This window comes from Vipera berus (assembly GCF_964194415.1).
Source record: "Vipera berus genome assembly, chromosome: 15".
NCBI classification, from domain to species: Eukaryota; Metazoa; Chordata; class Lepidosauria; order Squamata; family Viperidae; genus Vipera; species Vipera berus.
In genome coordinates this window covers 11957558-11976913 of record NC_138218.1, presented here as the reverse complement: position 1 = coordinate 11976913, position 19356 = coordinate 11957558, and the positions used below count along the sequence as shown (strand labels likewise).

The 19356-nt window shown below is 56.9% G+C and overlaps 3 protein-coding genes across 4 annotated transcripts; 1 reads left to right on the top strand and 2 right to left on the bottom strand.

Annotated features, from left to right (window-relative positions):
• Window positions 1–370: 370 nt before the first annotated feature.
• UAP1L1 (UDP-N-acetylglucosamine pyrophosphorylase 1 like 1) lies at window positions 371–5528 on the bottom strand. Of its 2 annotated transcripts, none has more exons than XM_081339987.1 (9): window positions 4316–5528; window positions 3972–4176; window positions 3700–3875; window positions 3333–3505; window positions 3053–3246; window positions 2313–2453; window positions 1747–1932; window positions 1160–1226; window positions 371–559 (listed from the first exon to the last, which is right to left on the bottom strand). In XM_081339987.1, the coding sequence occupies exons 1-9, from the start codon at window positions 5472–5474 to the stop codon at window positions 467–469; spliced, it is 2394 nt and encodes a 797-aa protein (XP_081196113.1). In that variant the 5' UTR covers window positions 5475–5528; the 3' UTR covers window positions 371–466. The 2 variants fall into 2 exon arrangements, with proteins under 2 accessions (XP_081196113.1, XP_081196114.1); XM_081339988.1 differs by having other exon boundaries at window positions 2343–2453.
• A 98-nt stretch (window positions 5529–5626) lies between these two features.
• Window positions 5627–6849, top strand: SAPCD2 (suppressor APC domain containing 2). The gene is made up of 4 exons (XM_081339532.1): window positions 5627–5902; window positions 6024–6116; window positions 6258–6383; window positions 6480–6849. The coding sequence occupies exons 1-4, from the start codon at window positions 5756–5758 to the stop codon at window positions 6606–6608; spliced, it is 495 nt and encodes a 164-aa protein (XP_081195658.1). The 5' UTR covers window positions 5627–5755; the 3' UTR covers window positions 6609–6849.
• Window positions 6850–7925: 1076 nt separating this feature from the next.
• TTLL11 (tubulin tyrosine ligase like 11) lies at window positions 7926–19288 on the bottom strand. Its single transcript, XM_081339448.1, has 11 exons — window positions 19027–19288; window positions 18587–18619; window positions 16137–17274; window positions 13901–13997; window positions 12731–12864; window positions 11754–12329; window positions 11076–11171; window positions 10468–10601; window positions 9790–10041; window positions 9433–9539; window positions 7926–8506 (listed from the first exon to the last, which is right to left on the bottom strand). The coding sequence occupies exons 3-11, from the start codon at window positions 16461–16463 to the stop codon at window positions 8223–8225; spliced, it is 2007 nt and encodes a 668-aa protein (XP_081195574.1). The 5' UTR covers window positions 16464–17274; window positions 18587–18619; window positions 19027–19288; the 3' UTR covers window positions 7926–8222.
• Window positions 19289–19356: the final 68 nt, after the last annotated feature.

Genomic DNA, 19356 nt, shown 5'->3' with positions numbered 1-19356 from the left:
GCAGGTCCTAAAGGGACAGGGGGCTGGGTTGGCCCCGTCAACGGCACGTGAGAAGCGAACTTGGCTTTCCCCCCCCACACACACACACACGCGTGGAGCCACCCTCAGCCCTGGGAAACCGCCCCATGGGGCTCTTTGCACGAATCCCCCATGCCCTCCCAAGCCCGGCAGTCTCTTTCTCTCGTAGCCAGCCCGGTGCTGCCCTTCGAGTAAGGAGGAGGGTGCAGAGACAGGAGCATCAGTGGAAGGAGAATCTGTGACGTCAAAAGACATACCGAGCCATCAAAACTAGCGCTCTCCCCCACCCCAAATCTCCTTCCTAGCCCTTTAGAATGCTGCACCTAGGAAACACACCTTGTCAAGGTTGCTTTTGAAAGTCATTTTAATATGAGGAAAATGCGCAGGTATCCGGTCATTTCTGACCTTCCTTCAGGAGATAAACACACCTTGGAGAGGGCTTTATTTCTCAAAGTTCACCCAAAGCTAAAAATTCAGCATTGCTTTCATCAAGAAGAAACGGAGATGGAAGGTTTTTGCCCCGCATATATTTTTCCAGCCCCTGCAAAAAAGAGTTTGACGTACTGAATGTGAGGGATTGTTTTAAGATACCTCAAATGCTACGATAAACCAAAAGGTGGAGGTGATAAAATAGAATGCAGGTAGCAGCTAATGATGGTGGGGAAATTTTGTTTTGATTTATTTTTTTTGCTTTCTGCAACAATCACAAACTGCCTTTATTTTTGAAATCAGTCCTTTTCTATCTGCTTTATACACACTGTGGCTTTTTCCCATATCCAACTATTTTCACCAATTCTTTTAGATTTTTTTCAGGCTTTTTCAGGCAAGTAGGGGCCTAACCAGGCTGCTTTCTCCCTTTATGCCACCAAGCGCTCGCTTTTAAAGAGAATGTTTGCAAAATAAGGGAAGGGTTCCTTGGTGCCTAATTCAATATTAGCATTCTTTATGTGCGATGCAGCGTTTTTACTGCTCAATTCTGGCTCTTTCCATGTTTTGCAAGGAAAAAAAAACCCCACGAGTAAATGTTTACAAAGGACCCTGCTGCCCTTATTCCTGAGAGTGCAAAAACCAGCACAAAGTTGTTTCCTTTAGCGGCAGATATTTAACCGTTCTGGAGCTCAACAGAGAATCGTTTTCTGACCTCTCCAAAGTGAGAGACGAGAGGTGAGATCTCACACACAGCAGGCGGTTCCTCATCTTGGGAGAAACTGGAGAAAGAGATGAAAACAAAACCATTTAAGGCTCTCCACAAATACACAAGCGCAGCTTATGCTGGAGGATAATAAAGGCATCCGAATGCATTCAACTGTATTCCCTGGAATAACTTAATCTAGGACTGGGACAATAATCCCAGCAAGCTGCAATTCTCGATTTAAATACGTGTCCAATCCAGCTGAATTGCCCTTGAACATGGAGGGTTTTTATATTAATTGTTAGCATTCAGGCATCTGGTAAATAGTTATAGCTGTTTCAATATCTTCTGAGTCATTTAGATCCTAAAAATCAATATTGACTTAACTTTAGAACATTCCCATCCCGCTCACAAAATAAACACTTTCCAGAAGGCCACATTCACAAAGACTCGTTTGTTGAATCTGTCACGTGGCCGATTCACACAACCCACAGAACCCAAACCCAACAAGGACTTTAGGCAGCAGGGGGCAGGGTGGCCGGCTCACCCCTGCAAAGCCTCTGGCCCAGCCCAGCTGATGAGCAGTGCAGGCCCACCTCTCCTTTTCCGGGATCTGCTGCCCGCCCTCCGCCACGAATCTGCCTCCCGCCTTGATGGCCCAGCGGTAATGCTGAGAGAGAAGCGAACGCCGCGCCGTGGACGGGGTGTCTCTGGCAGCCGTGTCCGCGTTCTTCAGGGGGGAGAACTCCTCTTCCCGCAGGACTTCAAAGGCGACAAAGTTCCTATCAACCCAGGAACAAAAAAGCTGGGTGCTTAAAATGGGCAAACAGATTAGTTCTAGATACCTCATTTTCTTTGGCAGCGCCAAGCTAGTTAAGCATTTGAGGCAACATCCACATAACTGTGAATCGCCCTTCATTTCTTTATATTAATTATAGATATTTGAGATACCCACAAAGGTGGCTGTACCTCACCACCTGTTTGCCTTGTGAAATTCTGGCTCAGAATTTCTGGTTTTGAGGGGCTGCAATACTTCCGCAGACTTTATGTCAATGCAGAAACTCAGATTCCTTGAAAGCTGCAAAGCCCCCTCTCTGCCGCACCCTCCCCTCCGCAGCCAGGTTTGTTCCAGCGAGAGACAGAAGGCGCATCTGCCACTAACTTAGCAAACGGGAACACGTCAAACACAAACTTCTCCAGCTTTATCCCGTTGGGCTCCCGCGGCTGTACCGGGTTGCCCTTCTCGTCAACGTAAGGCACTTTCTTGATGGCCACGTGGGGTTTCAGCTGCGACTCGAATCGCCTGGGGAGGAGAGAACAGCCCCCGTCAGTGGGTGCTTCCCCCCCAAACTGCCTTCAGGAAGCCTCAAAGCGGGCCAGGACCACCCTCAGCCCAGCTGCGGCCTCCCCACACCAGGAAGCAGCAGGAGCAGCTGCCGCGGGAACTTCGCCCCCAATTTACTCCCATGCGGTCTGGAAACTTTTCTCAACCGTGGAAGGGAAAAGAGCTGGTATTGAGCTGGCTGTTCAGGATGAACAAAAAGAGAAGAACTTTCTCGTGACTCGGGATGTGATTTTTGGCGACTTTCTGGAAACCGCTTCATAATTTTAATATTGGGAGGCGTTTCCGTAGTTTGCTCGGGCAGAGCGAGTTTCTTCTCCTTCTGAATCATCCTCAGCTGACCGGCGGTTTGGCAGAGCACTGAAACCGCCTCCAACAGCCGTTGATGCCCAGATTAAAGGCAGGGAGAGCTCTGCCCTCCGCCCTGCTGACCCAAGATCCTTCCTGCATCCAGTGGGGCACCAAGAATCCCTTTCCCCTCTTCCCCATTGTTTTCGCTCCCGGCAAGCTCGCCCCGCCCTCGGGAGCCCTGGGTGCTGACACGGGCCAGGGGAACTTACGCCGCTACCTCCCGCAGGAAATCAAGGCTGAAAAAATGGTTGCAGATGTTTCCTGCCCAGTAGGTCAAGCGGCCGTCAGGGCCGCGTTTCTTGGCCGTTTCCACAGCGATCTCGCTGTACTCCACCACCTGAAAGGCTCCGTCCACGCGACACACGGCCCCCACAGGCTCGGCGGGGTGGGCTTTCTCCACCACCTGCAAAGACAGCATTAAGAGCTCATTCATTTCGGGAGATTCAGCATCGAAGAAGCCCAGCAAAGGCTGCACCACCCCTTTGTCACCTTGGCACCACAATCAGCCCCTTTCGAGACGCAAAAGCCAATGAAGACGGGGTCCGCCATTTTGACCAGGATGTTGTCCACACAGTAGACGTGGATGAACTGGACGCCCCGTCGCTGCATGTCCTCCAGGATCTTGTGGTCCACCAGGGCGCGGTACAAGCCACCGTTGCCATCTGCAACACAGGAATAAGCAAGGGCTTTCCACCCATCGCCAAAGACGTTCCCATTCATCTTCAGCTCCCTGCAACCGTGCGTCCATTATTCCAGGTGGCTCCAATATATGAAATTCATACCAAATATAATACTCAGAAACGGCAGTTTCCAAAGTTCAGGAAGGCCCACCCAGCTCTGGAAAAGAGCCACACACCTGGCGCCATGGCGATCTTGCCCTTCTCCTCCAGGATCACCTTCCCATCGAAGGTAACAGCTGGCAGCATTCTCTGCTCAAACATGATCACGTTTGACTTGTCCAGGTTGAAATAATTATGATCCTGGAAGAATTTCTCCGTCGGCCCCAGAGTGAACTCACTGGTCATGATGTACCTGCAAGAGAAAGACATCCAGATCCCCGGCGTTAGTGGATTTCCCACCGGATCCCTTTCGGCCACCGCTTAAGCCATCAAGAGTCCCGGGACCCACCAGGGAACCACAGTCTGCGAGCCGAACTTCTCGCCGGCCAGCTGCTCCACCTTGCGGATCCTCTCCGCCTGGATCTGGTAGAGGGTCTTGTGGCTGGGCAGGCCCACGTCAAACATGCCCTTGGGGTAGGGCACCCCCAGGCGCGTCCCTTGCCCGCCAGCCAGCAGCAGCACCGCCACCGTGCCCTGGGAGATCTGGCGGAGGCCTGCAGGATAGAAGGGACAGCTGGCACCAGAGACAACCCGTCCTCCCCCCCCCCCCGTCTTCAGCTCCCTGTGCCCCGGGGTGGGCACAGCGCCTAGCCAGGCGCCCCAGGAGACGGGCCAGCTCGCGGGCGCGCCCACCTTCCTGCTCCCAGCGCTGCAGAGCCGCCGGGTCGCCGTCGCGGACGCCGCCCAGCGCCTCGGGCGGCAGGGGCTCCATGCGGCCGTCCAGCCGCTCCGGGCCGGACCGTTCTTGGCGGGCGCGGGCCTGGGCCGCCCGGCGGCAGTGCTCGGCCAGCTCCTCGGGCGCCAGCGGGGCCAGCGGCGCCAGCAGCGCCTCCCGCGGCCCCGGCCCCAGCTCGGCCCAGAAGCGCAGCAGGTGGCGCTGCCCGGCGCGCTCCAGCCGGCCGCGCAGCTCCTCTTCCGGGGGCCCCATGGCCCGGCGCGGCGGCCGGAGGGGAGCCGAGCGGTGGCGAAGAGGCCGCTCGGCTGCTGGGCTCGGCCGCGGTCCCGCCCCGTCCGGGGGCAGTGGAGAGCCGAGGCCGCCCCTTCCCGCCGCGAAATCAAACCGGCGGGCGCGGCGGCTTGGCCAATGGGCGTCGGGGGCCGGGGCGGGCGGCCAATCGGCGGGGCGGGCGGCTGACGTCACGGGAGCCCCCTTCCTCGGCGGCGGGTGGCGATGGCGCCGGAGCGCGCGTCCTCGGGGCTGCCCGCCGCCTTCCTGCGCAGCCTGCGCCCGCTCTACGACATCCTGGACGAGCGGCGGCGGGGCCGCGTGCACCTCCGCGAGATCGAGTCGCGCTGGCTGCAGCCGGGCGGCGAGGCGGGGCCGCTGCCGCCGGGGGTGCTGGAGGGGCTGCGCCGGGCCGCCCCGCCCAGCGGCTACCTCACCTTCGAGCGCTTCGTGCTGGGGCTGCGCCTGGCGCTGCTGGGCCCCGGGCAGGAAGACGGCCCCGCCCAGCCCGCCCAGGGGAAGCTCCCGGCGCCCGAGCCCCCCGCCGCCGCCGCCGCCGGGCCCCCGCCGCCGGCGCTGAAACGGGGCGCTGGGGCGGGCGGCGGCGCCCCTCGGAGCCTGGAGCGGAGCAGCAACGGCGGGCGGGCGGAGCCGCAGGGGAAGAAAGCAGGTGGGCGGAGAAAGGGGCGAAGGAGCCGGGTCCTTGTGGGCGGTGGGTTTCCCGAGGAACACCCCCACCCCCTCCGTCTTAACGTGGGACCCCTCCCCCTCCGCCTCCCCCCTGCAGCAGGAGAGCCGGCAGAGCAGCTGGGAAGCGAGGGTCCCTGTGTGGAGCCCCGGAGGCATCCGAGCATCCGAGGGGAACGGCGGAGACACACCATCGCCCACGGAGTGGATTGTGAGATGGTACTCGCATGTCTGCCCAGCGGGACTCTTGTGCCCTCCGTGCCCTGCCCTGCCTGGCGGCAGAGCTGGCAAGGCGGAGTGATGCCCCCCTGGCAGGCTCTCTGACTTGGGCTGCCTCCCCCGGTGGAGCCTTGGGAGCGATGGGAGCCGTAGTCCGAGGCATCCAGAATGTGCCCAGCCGTCATACCCGCTGATGCCCTTTCTTTCTCCCTGGCTGGCAGATGAAGCAGATGAAGGAGCTGGAGAAGGACAAGGACTTCCTGCTGCAGGGGCTGGAGCTGGTGGAGGAGGCCCGCAGCTGGTACCACCATCAGCTCCACCGCCTGCAGGGGCGCCAGAAGCAGCTGGCACGGAGCAAAGGTCGCCAGGTGAGGACAGGAGGCAGGTTGGGGACCCTGGAACCATCACACGCGCACACACACACCCGCAGGGGAGGGCTGGACAGCCAGTGGTGGCCCAAACGCCGACCCCTCCCCTTTTCCTCAGCAGGACGAGGGAAGCCGGGTGCAGCTCAGCCAACTCTTCCCGCACGTGCAGGAGCTGAACCGGTGCCTCTGGCAGCTGTTCTCCAACTCTGCAGAGGTGAGGAGCCCCTTGTGGGGGGGGGGAATTGGGATGGGAGGGGGGGCAAGTTTGCACAAATAAAATAAAATAAACTTGGCCGGCATTTGCACGGACTAGAAACCTGCTATGTGCTTTTCGCTAAGCCCACTTTCCCTTCAGCCTGGGAACGCGAGCCCCCCCACCACCTCGCACAGCCCGCCTGCCACTCTGCTGGGCCCCTCCCTGTACGCAGGGCCACAGCAGACCATCAACATGTTGAAAGAACAGAACAGGCTCCTCACCAAGGTCAGCGGGGAGCAGAAGCCCCCTTACACCCACTTTCTGGGGGGGGCAGGGGGAGGCCCCAACTGGCCACTTTGCTAATGCAGCCTTGGCCCGCAGGAGGTGACGGACAAAGGCCACCGGATCACCCAGCTGGAGCAGGAAAAGTCGGCCCTCATCAAGCAGCTCTTTGGTGCCCGGGCAGAAAGTACCAAGGACAGCGACCAGCTGGATTCCACCTTTATTTAGCCTCTGGACACCAATTGCCTCTTTCTGGGGCATTTGCCCCCGCCCTCCAAGAGGCTGGGGAAAGGGGAGGTCTCCCACCGGGAGGGCTGCAGAAGAGCCCGGGCAGAGCCAGCCAGCTCTCTCTGCAAGCAGCCCGAGGCCTTTCTGGCCTCACCGCCAGCGGGAGGCGTTTGCGACATCCCCTCTGGGAAAGGGTGCTCTTTAATGCCTGCTTTGCAGGGCCAGGAGTGGGGCTGAGACTGCTGCCCGCATTGTCCTGCCCCAAGGAAGCCCCCTGCCTGCCTGCAACACTCCCAGGCGTTCAAACCGCCTGTGGCAGCCCTCTCAGACCCAAGGGGTCCCGGTTCTCACCCCTTAGAACAGACACGGCCGATTCTTCGGAGGAATTGGGCAATTTTTTTTAAAAAAAAAATTATGACTGGCATTTCCGTGCTGCTCTACTCCAGAAAGGAAGGGCATATGTGCGTGTGCACTTCCTCTGTGTAACAGAAAACCTCCAGAATCTTCTTGGTTTCCTCCTTTTTTCATCGTAAGAGGAAGCTGCCGGAGGATTGGGGACCCTCTGGCTTTTCCTCCAGTTGCTACAGAGATCCCTTATGTTTACAAATAAACACTGTCTAGTTTTCATCTTCTGCATAGCATTTCTGAGGATCTTTTTTTAAAAATGCAGTACGTGTGTTAGTTTTCTCTTTGTGCAGATCCAAATAAAAAAATTGAACAAGCCTGCAAACTTATTTTGCTGCTGCTTATATATTATTGCCTGGCATAGATCAAAGAAATTTGGGTATAGCGGAGTCTGGTCAAGAGATGCTGATAAAGTTAAAATCCAAAATTCTGGCCGCAAGAGAGCTTTTTCCTCAAGAAGGAAGCAAGGGTCAAGTTAAGGATCTGTGTTTAATCAACTGGATCGCTTACTTTCAAAAATGAGCTTTTCAGGGAATTAAGAGGGCTGTTCTCCAAGAAAGTCGGGATGCCTTCGCCAGGAGGAGGACCAACACCCAGTCCTGCCACCTGGTCAGGCCCTGGAGAGGAACAGGCTTTGCTGTGAGGGCCCCTTACTGGACAGAGGGGGAAAGCCCCCGGTTCCTTGTAAGTGGCAGGCAGCTCCACATCTGGATGGGGGATTCCCCCCTTCATGCAACCCAAGCATCCCCATGCCTCCTCCCCCCCTGGGCCCCTCCCAATGAAGACAACGCTTGCAAAGCAGCTGGCATACATAAATAGGATTTTAGTTCAGCGTAAGTTAAACTCTTCATCATTTCTACCTTTTGTGCACCACCAATCTCATAACGTCTCCCCCTCCCACCTAACTCCCCCACCAGCCCACGGACCCTGGGGTCCCTGGGGCAAGGGGCTCCTCGCTGGGCGCAAGGCAAAGCAGGCAGCCCTGCGTGGCTGGAGAAGAGCTGCTTTGATCCAGGAGCCACTTGCCCCTCGGCTCCGGCGATGCATCAACAGGCCCTGCCAGGAGGAGTTTGGCTGGGCAGCATCGGTCAAGCCAGGCAGCCCCCCCAATGTGTCTTGGGGGGGCTGGGTACAGCCCCCCTTCCTGCGGCACAGGCTGGGCATCAGGCCGGTGAGACCTTCATGTCCTCCCAGCGAAGGATGTCCTCTTCAAGGCTGGCAGCTCCTGCAGTCGACAAACCTCTGGCTCCTCTGGAAGGCAGCCGAGCCGGGCGTGCTGGGGCTGAGCTGCAGGCGGTCTTGGGGGCAGGTGACCAGGGTGGCTCGGGTGCCGGAGAGGCTTCGGCTGCAGGCCAGGCGCTTCTCGTCCAGGACAGCCAGGTTGTACTCGCAGAAGTCGAGGAGAAGCTCCACCTGCTCGTGAAGCGACAGCGACTTGTATCTCCTCTGGGCCAGGAAGCAAACCGCTTCCACGAAGGCTGGGAGGCTCATTCCTGGGGGGAGGAGGAGGGGAGGGGAGCAAGGAGGAACCCTGAGTTCGCCAGGGTTTATGACATTTAGCGGGTCAATAACCCAACCCACGTGGGGCAGCCAGCATCGGCTAGAAGTTTCACTCAGTTGGAGGTGAAGGTGCCAAAGATGGACCATCACCAAGCCCTGAAGCTTCTTGTCATGGCCCCCTCAAAGGCTGCTTTGGAGGAGCTGGGACCATCCAACAGGGAAGGCAGACCGGGGACCCCTCAGGCCTTGTGGGAGGTGGGCAGCGGCTGGCACCACCCTGGCCCATCTGCAGAGCTCCCTCCCGCTCCATCCTGGCACACAAAGAGGGGCTCTGGGGGGCGGTGAGGCCTGATCCCCACGTGGCTCAGGGCGAGCGCTGGAGGCTGGCTTCTGAGGCTGCCTGGCCAGCTCCTGGGAAGGGGAGGGGGCGGGCGGAAATAAATCAGGTCCTCCCCCCTCTCGGCTTCCCGCAGGAAAAGCTCTTCTCTGCCGCTGCCTCCGGCAAGGAAACGGGGCTTTTACCGGGATCCCTGGAGCTGCCCACAGCCTCCTTCCCATCGCCTGGCACGGAGAGCGGCTTGGTGGATATTAAAATAAATCCCATCCATTACAATTTTTAATAAAACCTGACAATTAACTCAGGGTCCCAGATGCTCAAGGAGTGCGTGTGGCTTCCTGTTGAGAGGCTTCTGTGTAATCCAGATCGCATATTAAATCCTCAGAGAGGAGCCCCCCCTCCCCATGAAGGGGGGGGTGGACTCCTCTTAACACAAAGGCTCTTTTCCCCCCAAAATGGATTTTATTTTGTGCATCCATCCAAATGCTACTTTTGTCACGGACTTAACCCGCTACTGTGGATTATTTCTTAGCGATGGATCTAAAGATACCCTCATCATCAGGGTCCTGGCGGCAGACTCACCCGCCTCGCGCTGGTCCGTGCTGGGCCCGATGCCCCGCCGGGTGATGTCAATGTAGAGGATGTCCCCCGCAGCCATGCTGAAGCCGCTGTTGCTGATCTTGCTGTTCCTGGGGAGGAGGAAACAATGTTATTACGGGATGGGGGGTCCTCATTTTCTCTGATGGACAGCATCTGGAACTCGAGGTATGGGGCATCACAGAGAGACAAAGCAGAAAGGCCTCAAGGATGACCATCATCCTCAGGCCACATTAACTGGGGCTCATGGGAGATGCAGTCCAGAGGAACAAACGCCCTTCTGCATCTTGAAGGAAAGGGGAGACGGTGCTGGGAAAGCCCCCTCCCTCCAGCCCCCCTCACCTTATGAACATCCGGAAGCCGGTGGGCCCCAGCTTGGTGGTCCCCTTCACCCCCAGGAAGCGGAGGAAGAGGGCGGCGATCCGCTCCACCAGCCGCAGGTAGCTGAACTGCTTGGCGTACTTGGGGAAGACCTCCTTTAGGCAGAGGGCGGGGGGCTCGGCTTCCGGCGGGGGGCTCTCCCCCAACTCGGGCTCGTCCTGCAGCTCCTCCTCAAGGAAGCTGTCCTTGTCGGCCACTTCCACCGGTTCAGCTCTGTCGTTCAAGAGGGAGACCCCAAACTCTCCGCAAAGGATGCCCACATTCACTGAATGTCCCCACCTAACAGAGCCCCTGCCCCATCGGGCCTGAGCAGCGCAGGCAGGCAACGCCCCCCCCCCAAGGAGGCAGAGAGGCTTCCTGGGTGCCCGTCTCAGGCAGGAGAGGCCTGGTGCAGACTGGCAGACAGCTCCAGGCATTGTGCCAAGTGAGCCAGCTGTTTTCACACTGAATCCCAGCTTTTTTAAAAAAAGTTTTCTAACATTCTAAATTCTCTCTTCCTGCCAAGCACTGATGGTAAAATCAGTAGCAGCTGAGTCATCAAACGACCTCCGAAACCCACAGTCCAGATATGGAGGGCAGACACCCCCACAGCAAGACCCCCCCACGAGATCACAAAAAACCCCATCAGACCCCACTTACGAAGCCTGCTCCCCCAGCTCCTGCCGCTGCTGCTTCTTGTGAGGATCCACCAACCGGAGGGTGTCCCGGATAATGGCCACTTTGACTTCTTCATCGACCGGACTGGGGACGTATTCCATCACTCCCGGAGAAACCTGGAAAATCCAGAAGAGAAGCTGATCACAGAAGCCCATCCCAACAACTGGCAAAGAGGCTCACAAGTCAGCTTTTTCCTTCCAGCCAGAGGTTTTTTTAATTTAGAATTATTATTTTTTTTACTTTATTCCAAGGTTAAAATACTTCCAAGGGGTGTTTGAGGGAGGGGGCAGCCAGCCAACTGAACAGACGTTGGCTTCAGACATTGTGGGTGCTTCATCACTCGAGGTTTTTAAGAAGAGACTGGACAGCCACTTGTCTGCAATGAGACGGGGACTCCTGCTTGAGGAGAGGGCTGGACTAGAAGACCTCCAGGGTCCCTTCCAGCTCTATTCTGATTGATTGATTGATTGATTGATTGATTGATTGATTGAGATGCCCTGGAGCATTTGGGGCCCGGGAGGCATGGAGGGCCCCCTCCCGTCTTCCCAGGGAGAGAAAGAGGCCGGAGGGTGGCCAAACCAGGTGCCCACCTCTTGTTCATGCTCAATCTTCATACTTGGGTTGGCGTTGACTTCCAGCAAGATGGGCTTCAGGTTCTTCATCAGCAGGATGTCAAACCCTAAAATCTTTGGAGGAGAGAAAGCAACAAAGCTTTCCAAGAAACCAAAGAACAGAGCGAAACCATTTCCAAGCTCCCCTTCAGACTCTCCGGGGTACAAAATCCCAGATGGGACCCACGGGGGTGGAAGGGACCCCCCCCAAATCCCTGGCGTTTTGCTCAGTTTGACCCCCTAGGAGTAAGGGGGTACTGAGGAGGGCTCCCCCAAAGACTGGGCGCTGAGGCCTGCTGTGGCTCTGCGGGTGTCCATCCGCCGAGCAGCCAAGAATTAGGAGAGGAGCCCCCAGAGCCCCCCATGGGGTTTGGTAGATTAATATCAGGTCCCACCTCCCCTCCTGCTCAACCTACTCCCTCCCTCCCTCCCCCCCATCTTTGAGCTACCGTCTATTTACACTTTTGAAATATTTTATTTGCATGCTTTTGTTTTTTAATATTGTAAGATGCCCAGAGTTACCCGGGGGTAAGATGGTCAGCCAATAGATTGGATAATTGAATAAAAATATGCAAACCTCTTCCCTCTGGAACCCCCACCCCCACCCCCAGTCGATTCGCAAGTCCTCTCAACCCACTTTGGAAATCCAGCACTCACCTGAAAGCAGGACGGCCCCGGTCTGCCCGCTGGGATGTCAGACTGGTAAAAGACCTTCAGCTCGGGCACGATGGCGATCACGGTCTTGATGACCAACGAAACGATGTCGGACCAAACTTTCCGGATGTTGACGCCGCCGGAAGACAGCTTGCCCAGGATACAGGAAAACGTCCGTTTGCTGCCGGTGTTGCCGCTGTCCGAGTGGACAAAATTCCCGCTGTGGATGTTGAGGGAGTAGTTGGTCAGGTGCATGTAGACCTGGTGGAGGTTCTTCAGGGCCGGCTCCTGGTAGGGCTCCGTGCAAAACCGGCAGAGCCCATCCTTGGCCACGTAGACCTCCAGGGGATCCAGGGACCTGAGCAGGACGTACAGACGAATGTCAAACTTCAGCTTGTCGATCAGGAAGGGCTTGGACATGTACTCCTGGACCACGGCCGGCCTGCTCTGCAGGTTGCCCACCAGCCGGATCTCCGTGGGCTCCTTCACGAGGTAGATCCCGTCCCCCTGACAGCCGCCGTCAGGCTTCACGATAAAGGTGGGTTTCCACCTGGGGTTGTTCTCCTTCATCAGGTTCACCTGCCAGGGAAGCAAGAGGAGGAACCTATTTACAGGCCTTTCCCCCCTGCCCAATTATGCTTAAATCAGCTTTGGGGCAGATCCCATTTAATCCCCTTCTTAGACAGCCAAGGATCTCCGTCTGGTGCCCCAAAGGTGCTTTTTCAGCTGGACTTGCCTTGTCTTTCCTTGAAGAGGTTTCGCTTCTCATCCAAGAAGCTTCTTCACCTCTGAACTGAAGAAGCTTCTTGCATGAGAGGCAAAACGTCTTCTAGGAAAAAGCGAGAAAGTCCCTGGCTGCAAATTATGGGCCCAGCCTCAGTCAGAGGCCGTGGCAGATGTGGGCACAATGGAAGATCGAAGCTAAAACCCCCGATTCCTTGGTGGATATTTGCAGCAGAACTCAAAGAGCCCCCACCTACCTCGGTGAGAAAGATGGCAAACTCCTCCGGGAGGATCCAGGAACGGGGATAGAAATTATACTCTTCAGGGAAAAGTTCCTGCATCGTTCTCATGGCGCGACTCAGGTTCACCTTCCGTGCCATTTCAGTCATGCCTGGCGGGCAGAGGAAGGAGCTTGGCAAGGGCAGCTGCCCACTGAGATGCGCCAACCCAGAAGGCCCAGCCAAGCGCCGGAGAAGATGCTCACATCAAAGGGGCCGTTCCCAGCCCTGAGATTCAATCTCTGCCCTAGAGACAGATCCTGGCTCTTCTGCCCTTTTATTACTTTCCTTGCTGCCCAACCTAGTCATCTATTTTATATTTTATCGATTGTTTGACTGTTTAAGCAACCTTATAAACTGCCCAAAGGATCCAGAAATCTCTCTTGGCAGAGAAAAGAGACGGGACCGCTTTGACTGGTCCCCTGAGGGAGGCGTATGTTTTTCAGCAAAATCAAGTAACAGAAAATATTTATTTGGGCATGGCTTTCACCCAGAAACCAGCCCCATTATCATATTGTTTTCAGTTTGTCCCATTAAAATATGCATCCACCGCAAGGACCAAGCCTCAGAAGACTTTACAGAGCGGAGAGCATTCAGTGACAGGCATTTAAAATATTGGGAGGTGCTCTTGATCCTCTCCGAGCTGGCTTGTTTTCCTGTAGGCGTTTCATTACCCAAGTAGGTAACATCATCAGCGCTAGAAGGGAGTGGGGTTTGCTCTCTGTTCTAGCACTCGACCCCTCCCTCCTAGCCTAGTTGGGTAATGAAACGTCTGCAAGAAAACAACCAAGCTCAGAGAGCAGCGAGGAGCCCTCATTTCAGCCCTTTATCGGTTTTAAAAACATTTTAACAAATGTTTTCTCCTCTCTTGAAAAATGACAGCAGGAGGCTACCTGCAGACGTAAGACCAGGTTTAAGAGAGAAGAGGTGGCAGTTGGCTTTGGACCCTTTCTGAGTAGACTAAATGTTAGACAATTGCAGAGTAGATGAAGCATCCTTGTTTTTGATCTCGGGCTAAGGAGGGCCAAGAAACATCGGAGCTGTGAGGCATCCAGGCGTTCAGCAGAGGGGGTCCCGGGTGGGCTGGGCTTTTTGGCATCCCTTTTTCCTTAGACAAGCCAGCCCCAGTTCTCACCAAAGGTCAGATACCTGGAAACTTGTTGACTTGTCCCGAATAAATGGCATTGTCGTGAAAGGAGACGGCGTGCCAATAGATGTCGCAGGGCAAACGGCGGCCAAACGGAAACTGGACACAGCAGAAGGGAAGAACACAAAAAGAGACCACTTAGCCAGAGTCCAGGCAGGCATAAATGGTCAAAGGTGGGCGGTGGGAAGAGGGCGGGGGGTTGCAAAGATGGCTCTGACATTGTGCCTTTCCTTCCTTCCTTTTTCTAGTGAAAGAAAAGCCTGAAAAACCTCAGCTTCATCAACAGCCAGCTCTGGAGAGAGAGAAAACAATTAATTAACGCGCTAATTGTGCACGTGCTTTCCTTCTCCCCTGCTTAATGGGGCAGGGTGGCACCCACAACTGACAACAGCAGCCACGGAGAAGGGGGGTCTGTGACTCATTGCCTGGTGCCTTGAGACCGGGGGGGGGTGCAGGGGGATGAGGTGGGCAGGGAAGCAAAATCTGTGGAAGATTTGTTTGCAGGAAAAGAAGCCAGCAAGAGCCCCCCTCTTCCTCTGCCCCACAGGCACCTGGGATGCAATTGGGGGTTTCCTGCCCCCCAACAGGCTGCCTTCCAAGTGTCTTCAGCCTCGCCTCCCATCCTTCCCAGCTCTGCAGAATGGGAAATAGAGACTGGACAACTGGGCTAAGAGGACGTCAGGAAGAAAGATGCCTGAACTCACTTGCTGGACAGAAGGGACAAGAGAAAAAGGCGCCAGGTTGACCACCGCCACCCCTGGCAGCAAGGGAGACTCGGAGACTGATGGTTCGAGGTGCAGAAAGGACCAATGGCATCCATATAACCGTGCAGAAAGTAACTATATATCAATGAAGTGTTGGTGAAACATGAGGTCTAGATGCTTGAGCTTATAAAGAAAAATGGAAGCTTGAAAACCTCAGCCTTTCCAGGCGTGTGCAACAGCAGAGGAGTGTGTGATGCAGAAAATTGCACACCGGATGTATAAATAAATGGCCAGCCCTTTCTGAAAGTAACACACAAGTTCAAGGGATATTCCCCCCCCCCCCCGCAACGGATGCTCGGCCAGTTGCCTTCCGAAAGGCAGGAGCCCCCTCTCCTGGGCACCAAGCCAGGGATCTGGGAGTTAAAGCTAATTATGCTAATTCCTTGATAACACCCTGCAAAGCCCAGTGGAGAGTGAAGGTGTCATGCAAAAAGGATTTGTTGGGGGGACCTTTCAGAAGTGCCACCCGTTGGGATTAGCACAGACCGCCTGGCTTCTGCTCACACCTTTGCAAGTGACTTTTTGCAAGACAATCGCTCACTCATCACGTGAGCACAAAATCCTGTTTCTGCCAGATTTATTTCTGCTTCGCTCTCCAATATTACAGAAATATTCCTTGCCAAACACGGATATTACAGCTTGATTTTCCGATTCCGCCCCAAGCCTTGATTTTTTGATTTCCCACTTCCCAAAAGGCTTAGGAAAAGCTTTGGGAGCGAGCTTGTCTGCTGTGGGTCATTTTTCTTTTTCTCCTGGTTCCATTTAGGTATTTTGAGAAAAGCTGTGCGGACGCAGGATCTCTGGAAGCCACAATTTAGGGAAAGGCAGCACTGGGGCTCTGAGCAGCCCTGGGCCGGCCAGGGGGGCTCAACCAGCAGCCCTCGTTTTCCAGAGGAAGATAACCCCCCCTCCAAGCACCAAGCCCACCCAAAGGAGTCCACTGACTGGGAGAGACCAGGGCCTGCTGGGACTCTGGCCATGGGCACCCTTCACACACCAAAAGAAGCCAGGAAAGCCCCCCTCCCATCCCTGCGCCTAGCCCTGCCTACAGACCTGCTTGTCAACACCACAAAGGCCTTTCTGGCACCACTCAGTGATGTCACAAAGAGCTCTGTGGACACTGAGAAGGAAGAGGAGGGACGGGCGCTGCAGGAAGGGGGGAGGGGGCCGACGGTCTCTGGAGGAGGGGAGGGGGTGAGCCTTCCCCTACCAGGCCCCTCCAGATGCCTGGCACTACCACTCCCATCGCAGCCAAGCCAGTACGGCCAAGGGCGCTGTGGTCCTTCCGAACCGTCCGACCACCAGACCCTCTGCACTCTGAGCAGAGCCACCCTCCACCTCGCGGCTGCGCTGGCCTCCCCGCCCTGTCCCTCCTCCCGAGGGGGGCCCAGTCGCCCCAGCGCCCCGCGGAAGGAGGGCCCAGGCCCCGCGACCCTCGCGCTCCGCCTCTGCGCCGCCCGCTCGGCGCGCCCACCTCCTTCCAGCGCAGCTGGCGCAGGCTGAGCTTCAGCGCCTCCAGCGAGGTGCGCGCCTTGGAGCTGTCCACCGTGACCGGGCGCGGGCGAGGCGGGGGCGCAGCGGCCTCCTTCCCCTCGCGCGGCGGCTCCTCAACGCCGCCAACGCCGCCGCCGCCCCCTCGCCACCCGGCCTGGCCCCGCGGCGCGGCCGCTGCGCCCGGCCCTCTCCCTGGCCAGGACCCCGAGGCCGCCTTCTCCTCGGGCCCGGCTCCGGCCCGGGCTCCCCGGCGGGCGCGGGGGGCTGCTCTGGCTTGGGCGGGGGGCGGCGGCGGCGGCGGCTCCATCCGGCCGGCGGCGGCGGCTCCTTCTGCTCCCGTGCCCCCTCCGGCCGTCGCGTTCCCGCCGCCACCGGGCGCCGGCAGGGACTGAGCATGCTCCCCGGAGCTGCCCCGCGCACCGGCCGGCGTCGCCCTTGGTTGCCCGGACGAGGCAGCCGCGCACCGGGTGGGGAGGGCGAGGCGCAGGCGGGAGCTCGCGGGGGGGGGGAGCCCGGAGTCCCCAGCCCGCCGGACAGGGGCGCGGCCGCGTTCAGACGAGGCTGAGCCCCCACGCACTTCGCCCTCGCTTTTTCAGCCTGCGGAAGAGTGGGAGGGGATGCAGGCATTCTCCATCCTGCCCTTTGCACAACTGACCTGGCCCCGGTGACCCTGAGGTGGGAGGTCGCATTCTGGGCTGCTCCAAGGGGGTTGCTGCCCCTTCTCCTTTCCCCCCAACGTTTTTTTTGGGGAAATTAAGCTGGGAGGAGGCCTGGCCCCAACCATCCAGCTTGTTTCACCAGAAGTGGAGGCGGAGCCCAGACCGACCAGAGTCTCAGACGTATCTCTGTCCTCAGCTTGGTACTAGAAGGTCAGAGTTGCCCGCAAGTATTCGGAGGGGCGACTTGTTGCAAAGAAGGATCCCCACATTTGCTCCAAGCAGCTACAGTCTCCCCTTCTCTTCAGCCTTCAAGCCCGCCTCTTGGGAAGGGACCAGCTTGCAACGTGCTTGGCGGGGTAGGGGGCTGTCAGTTGCACCAAGCCCCTCTGACTTCTGGGCCTAGGACCCGTCACACTGGCCCACCTCTGCAGACAAAGGCTCAGGGGCATCCTGAAGCTTCTACCTGCACACAGAGGAGAGAGAGAAATTCAACCGGCAAATAAAGACATTCCCAGCATCCCTCCGAATGGTCTGTCAGGCCTGGAACTGGATCCAGCCAAGAACAGGGAGAGCTGCAGATGGCGCTGCAGCAAAGGGACCCAAAGGCCTTCCCCAGCTCTCTCGTTCCTCCCCCGCCCTTGAATAATTAACAAGGAGGATGAAACCGGAAGCCGTAAAGGCCTCCATGGCTGGAAAGAAACAGGACAGAGGTTTTGGCTTGGAAACCACGATCAGGTGGGAGGGGGGGCAAAAACAGAGAAACTCCTCGTCCTCCCTCTGAGCTTCCCCAGGTCTGTTGAAGAGCCAAGAGCTGCGTTTGCGCAACAAGCTTGATTAGTGGTAACGGCGCAAATTCCACACGTGGGTTAACTGCATGACCAGGTTAATTGTGTTGTGCAAAGGCTGCCCCTGATAGTTTTGGATAGGTGCCGGCATTGTATTGGGATACAATTAAGCTTTTATTCTGTGGGGTATCTTTTTGCACTATCAAAGTAATAGGGTTTTTTTTCAACTTGTTTTTGAGAAGTAACTCTGAAATCCTCCCGTATCTCCTCAGCTGGGTGGATTAGAAGAATTGTGACTAATGTGTGAGTCCGGGGCATTCAGAGGCAGCTCATTCTTAGGGCGCCTGCTCAGCTGCTGCAAGGCAGAACAGATGCCTCCCTTGATGGAAAGGGGCATAAAAGAAAGGCTGGGAAGCTTTGAAGGGGGCCTGGGGGCAGCCAGAGCAGAAAACCACGAGAGCCTCCCAGCGTTCCTCCCTGGAGGGCAAGTGACCACGCAGCCTCCCTCCGGGGAAAATCCCCTCCTTCCAGACAAGCTCCAGGGAAGCCACTCTCTTCCTCCTGCAGGACCCCAACTGGATGCCACCTGAGCAGGCATGCCGAGAGAAGAGAATGTCCTTGGCTGGAGCCCTGAATGTTACGCTTATTAGGGCTTGACCCCATTTGCAAGGACAGTCCACATTAGGGCCCGGCCCATTCCTGCCACTGGCTTATGTGAAGAGGCCACAAGCAGCCAAATAGGCCCCATAATGGCTTGGTGTGTGGGGTGACCTGGGCTGCTCTCTCGGGCCTCCAGGGAGCAAACTAAGGGGTGCAGGAAAGAGGGCACAGCAGCAGCTCTCCGCCTTGTGCATTTTGGTCAAATGTAAACGTAAATAACATGTGATGTACTTTAAATTATAGGGAGTTTCCTGGCTTGGTTTCGCAGACTCAACAGTCCAACAATTAAAGCAAAAATGGTTGGATGGGGGGCGGGGGACAACCACTTGCCTGGTGAAGAGAGGGTTCACTTCCAAAGGCTGAAATGAAAAGGGGGGGAATGTTACTTTCCATGCAAAAGTGGGGTGGATATTCCTTGGCTCCCCAGGAGTGACCTACAAGTGATGGTCAAAGACTGGCAGTTCCTAGCAGAATCATGAGGGGGTCTTTCTTGCAAAGGCCCCCTTTCTTCTCCGAGGCCTCTTGCAAGGAATTGACAAATTAAGGGAGGAACTACAGACAATAGGAATTTAGCCTCTGGGCCCAGGAGTTCAGGTTTGTGACATAACTACCCACAACAGGACAGACACTCTCTGGAGGGATGTGCAAACTCAGGAGCTCAGTTTGTGTATTACCATAAACAAGCCGGGTGTGTGTGTGTGTGTGTGGCCTTTAACAGGGCACCCAAGGCAAGCGGGTTCTGCGAACACAGTCTGGCTCAACTCACACGGAAAAGCAGTTCCTGAAAACGAGAGGATGAGCTCGGAGGCCCCACATGGGGGTGGGCGGCTTAAGGGGGTCGCTTTTGACTTGTGAACAAAATCCCACCTCAAACGGAAAAGGCTTCTGGTGCCAGGCGGCTTGTAAACGAGCTGCTTCAAAAAGATTTCACTGGAAAACCAAACCCCTGCAGGCGGCAAAGAGTGGGGAGAAAGGCCCCGGGGGGAGACGGGCTGAGGCCCTGCTCGTCCCCGTCGGCGTCTCCTGGAGACCCCCGACCGGTCCCCCCCCCCGGCGGGACGACCCCGCTCAGCCGGTACCTTGGACAGCGCCGCGG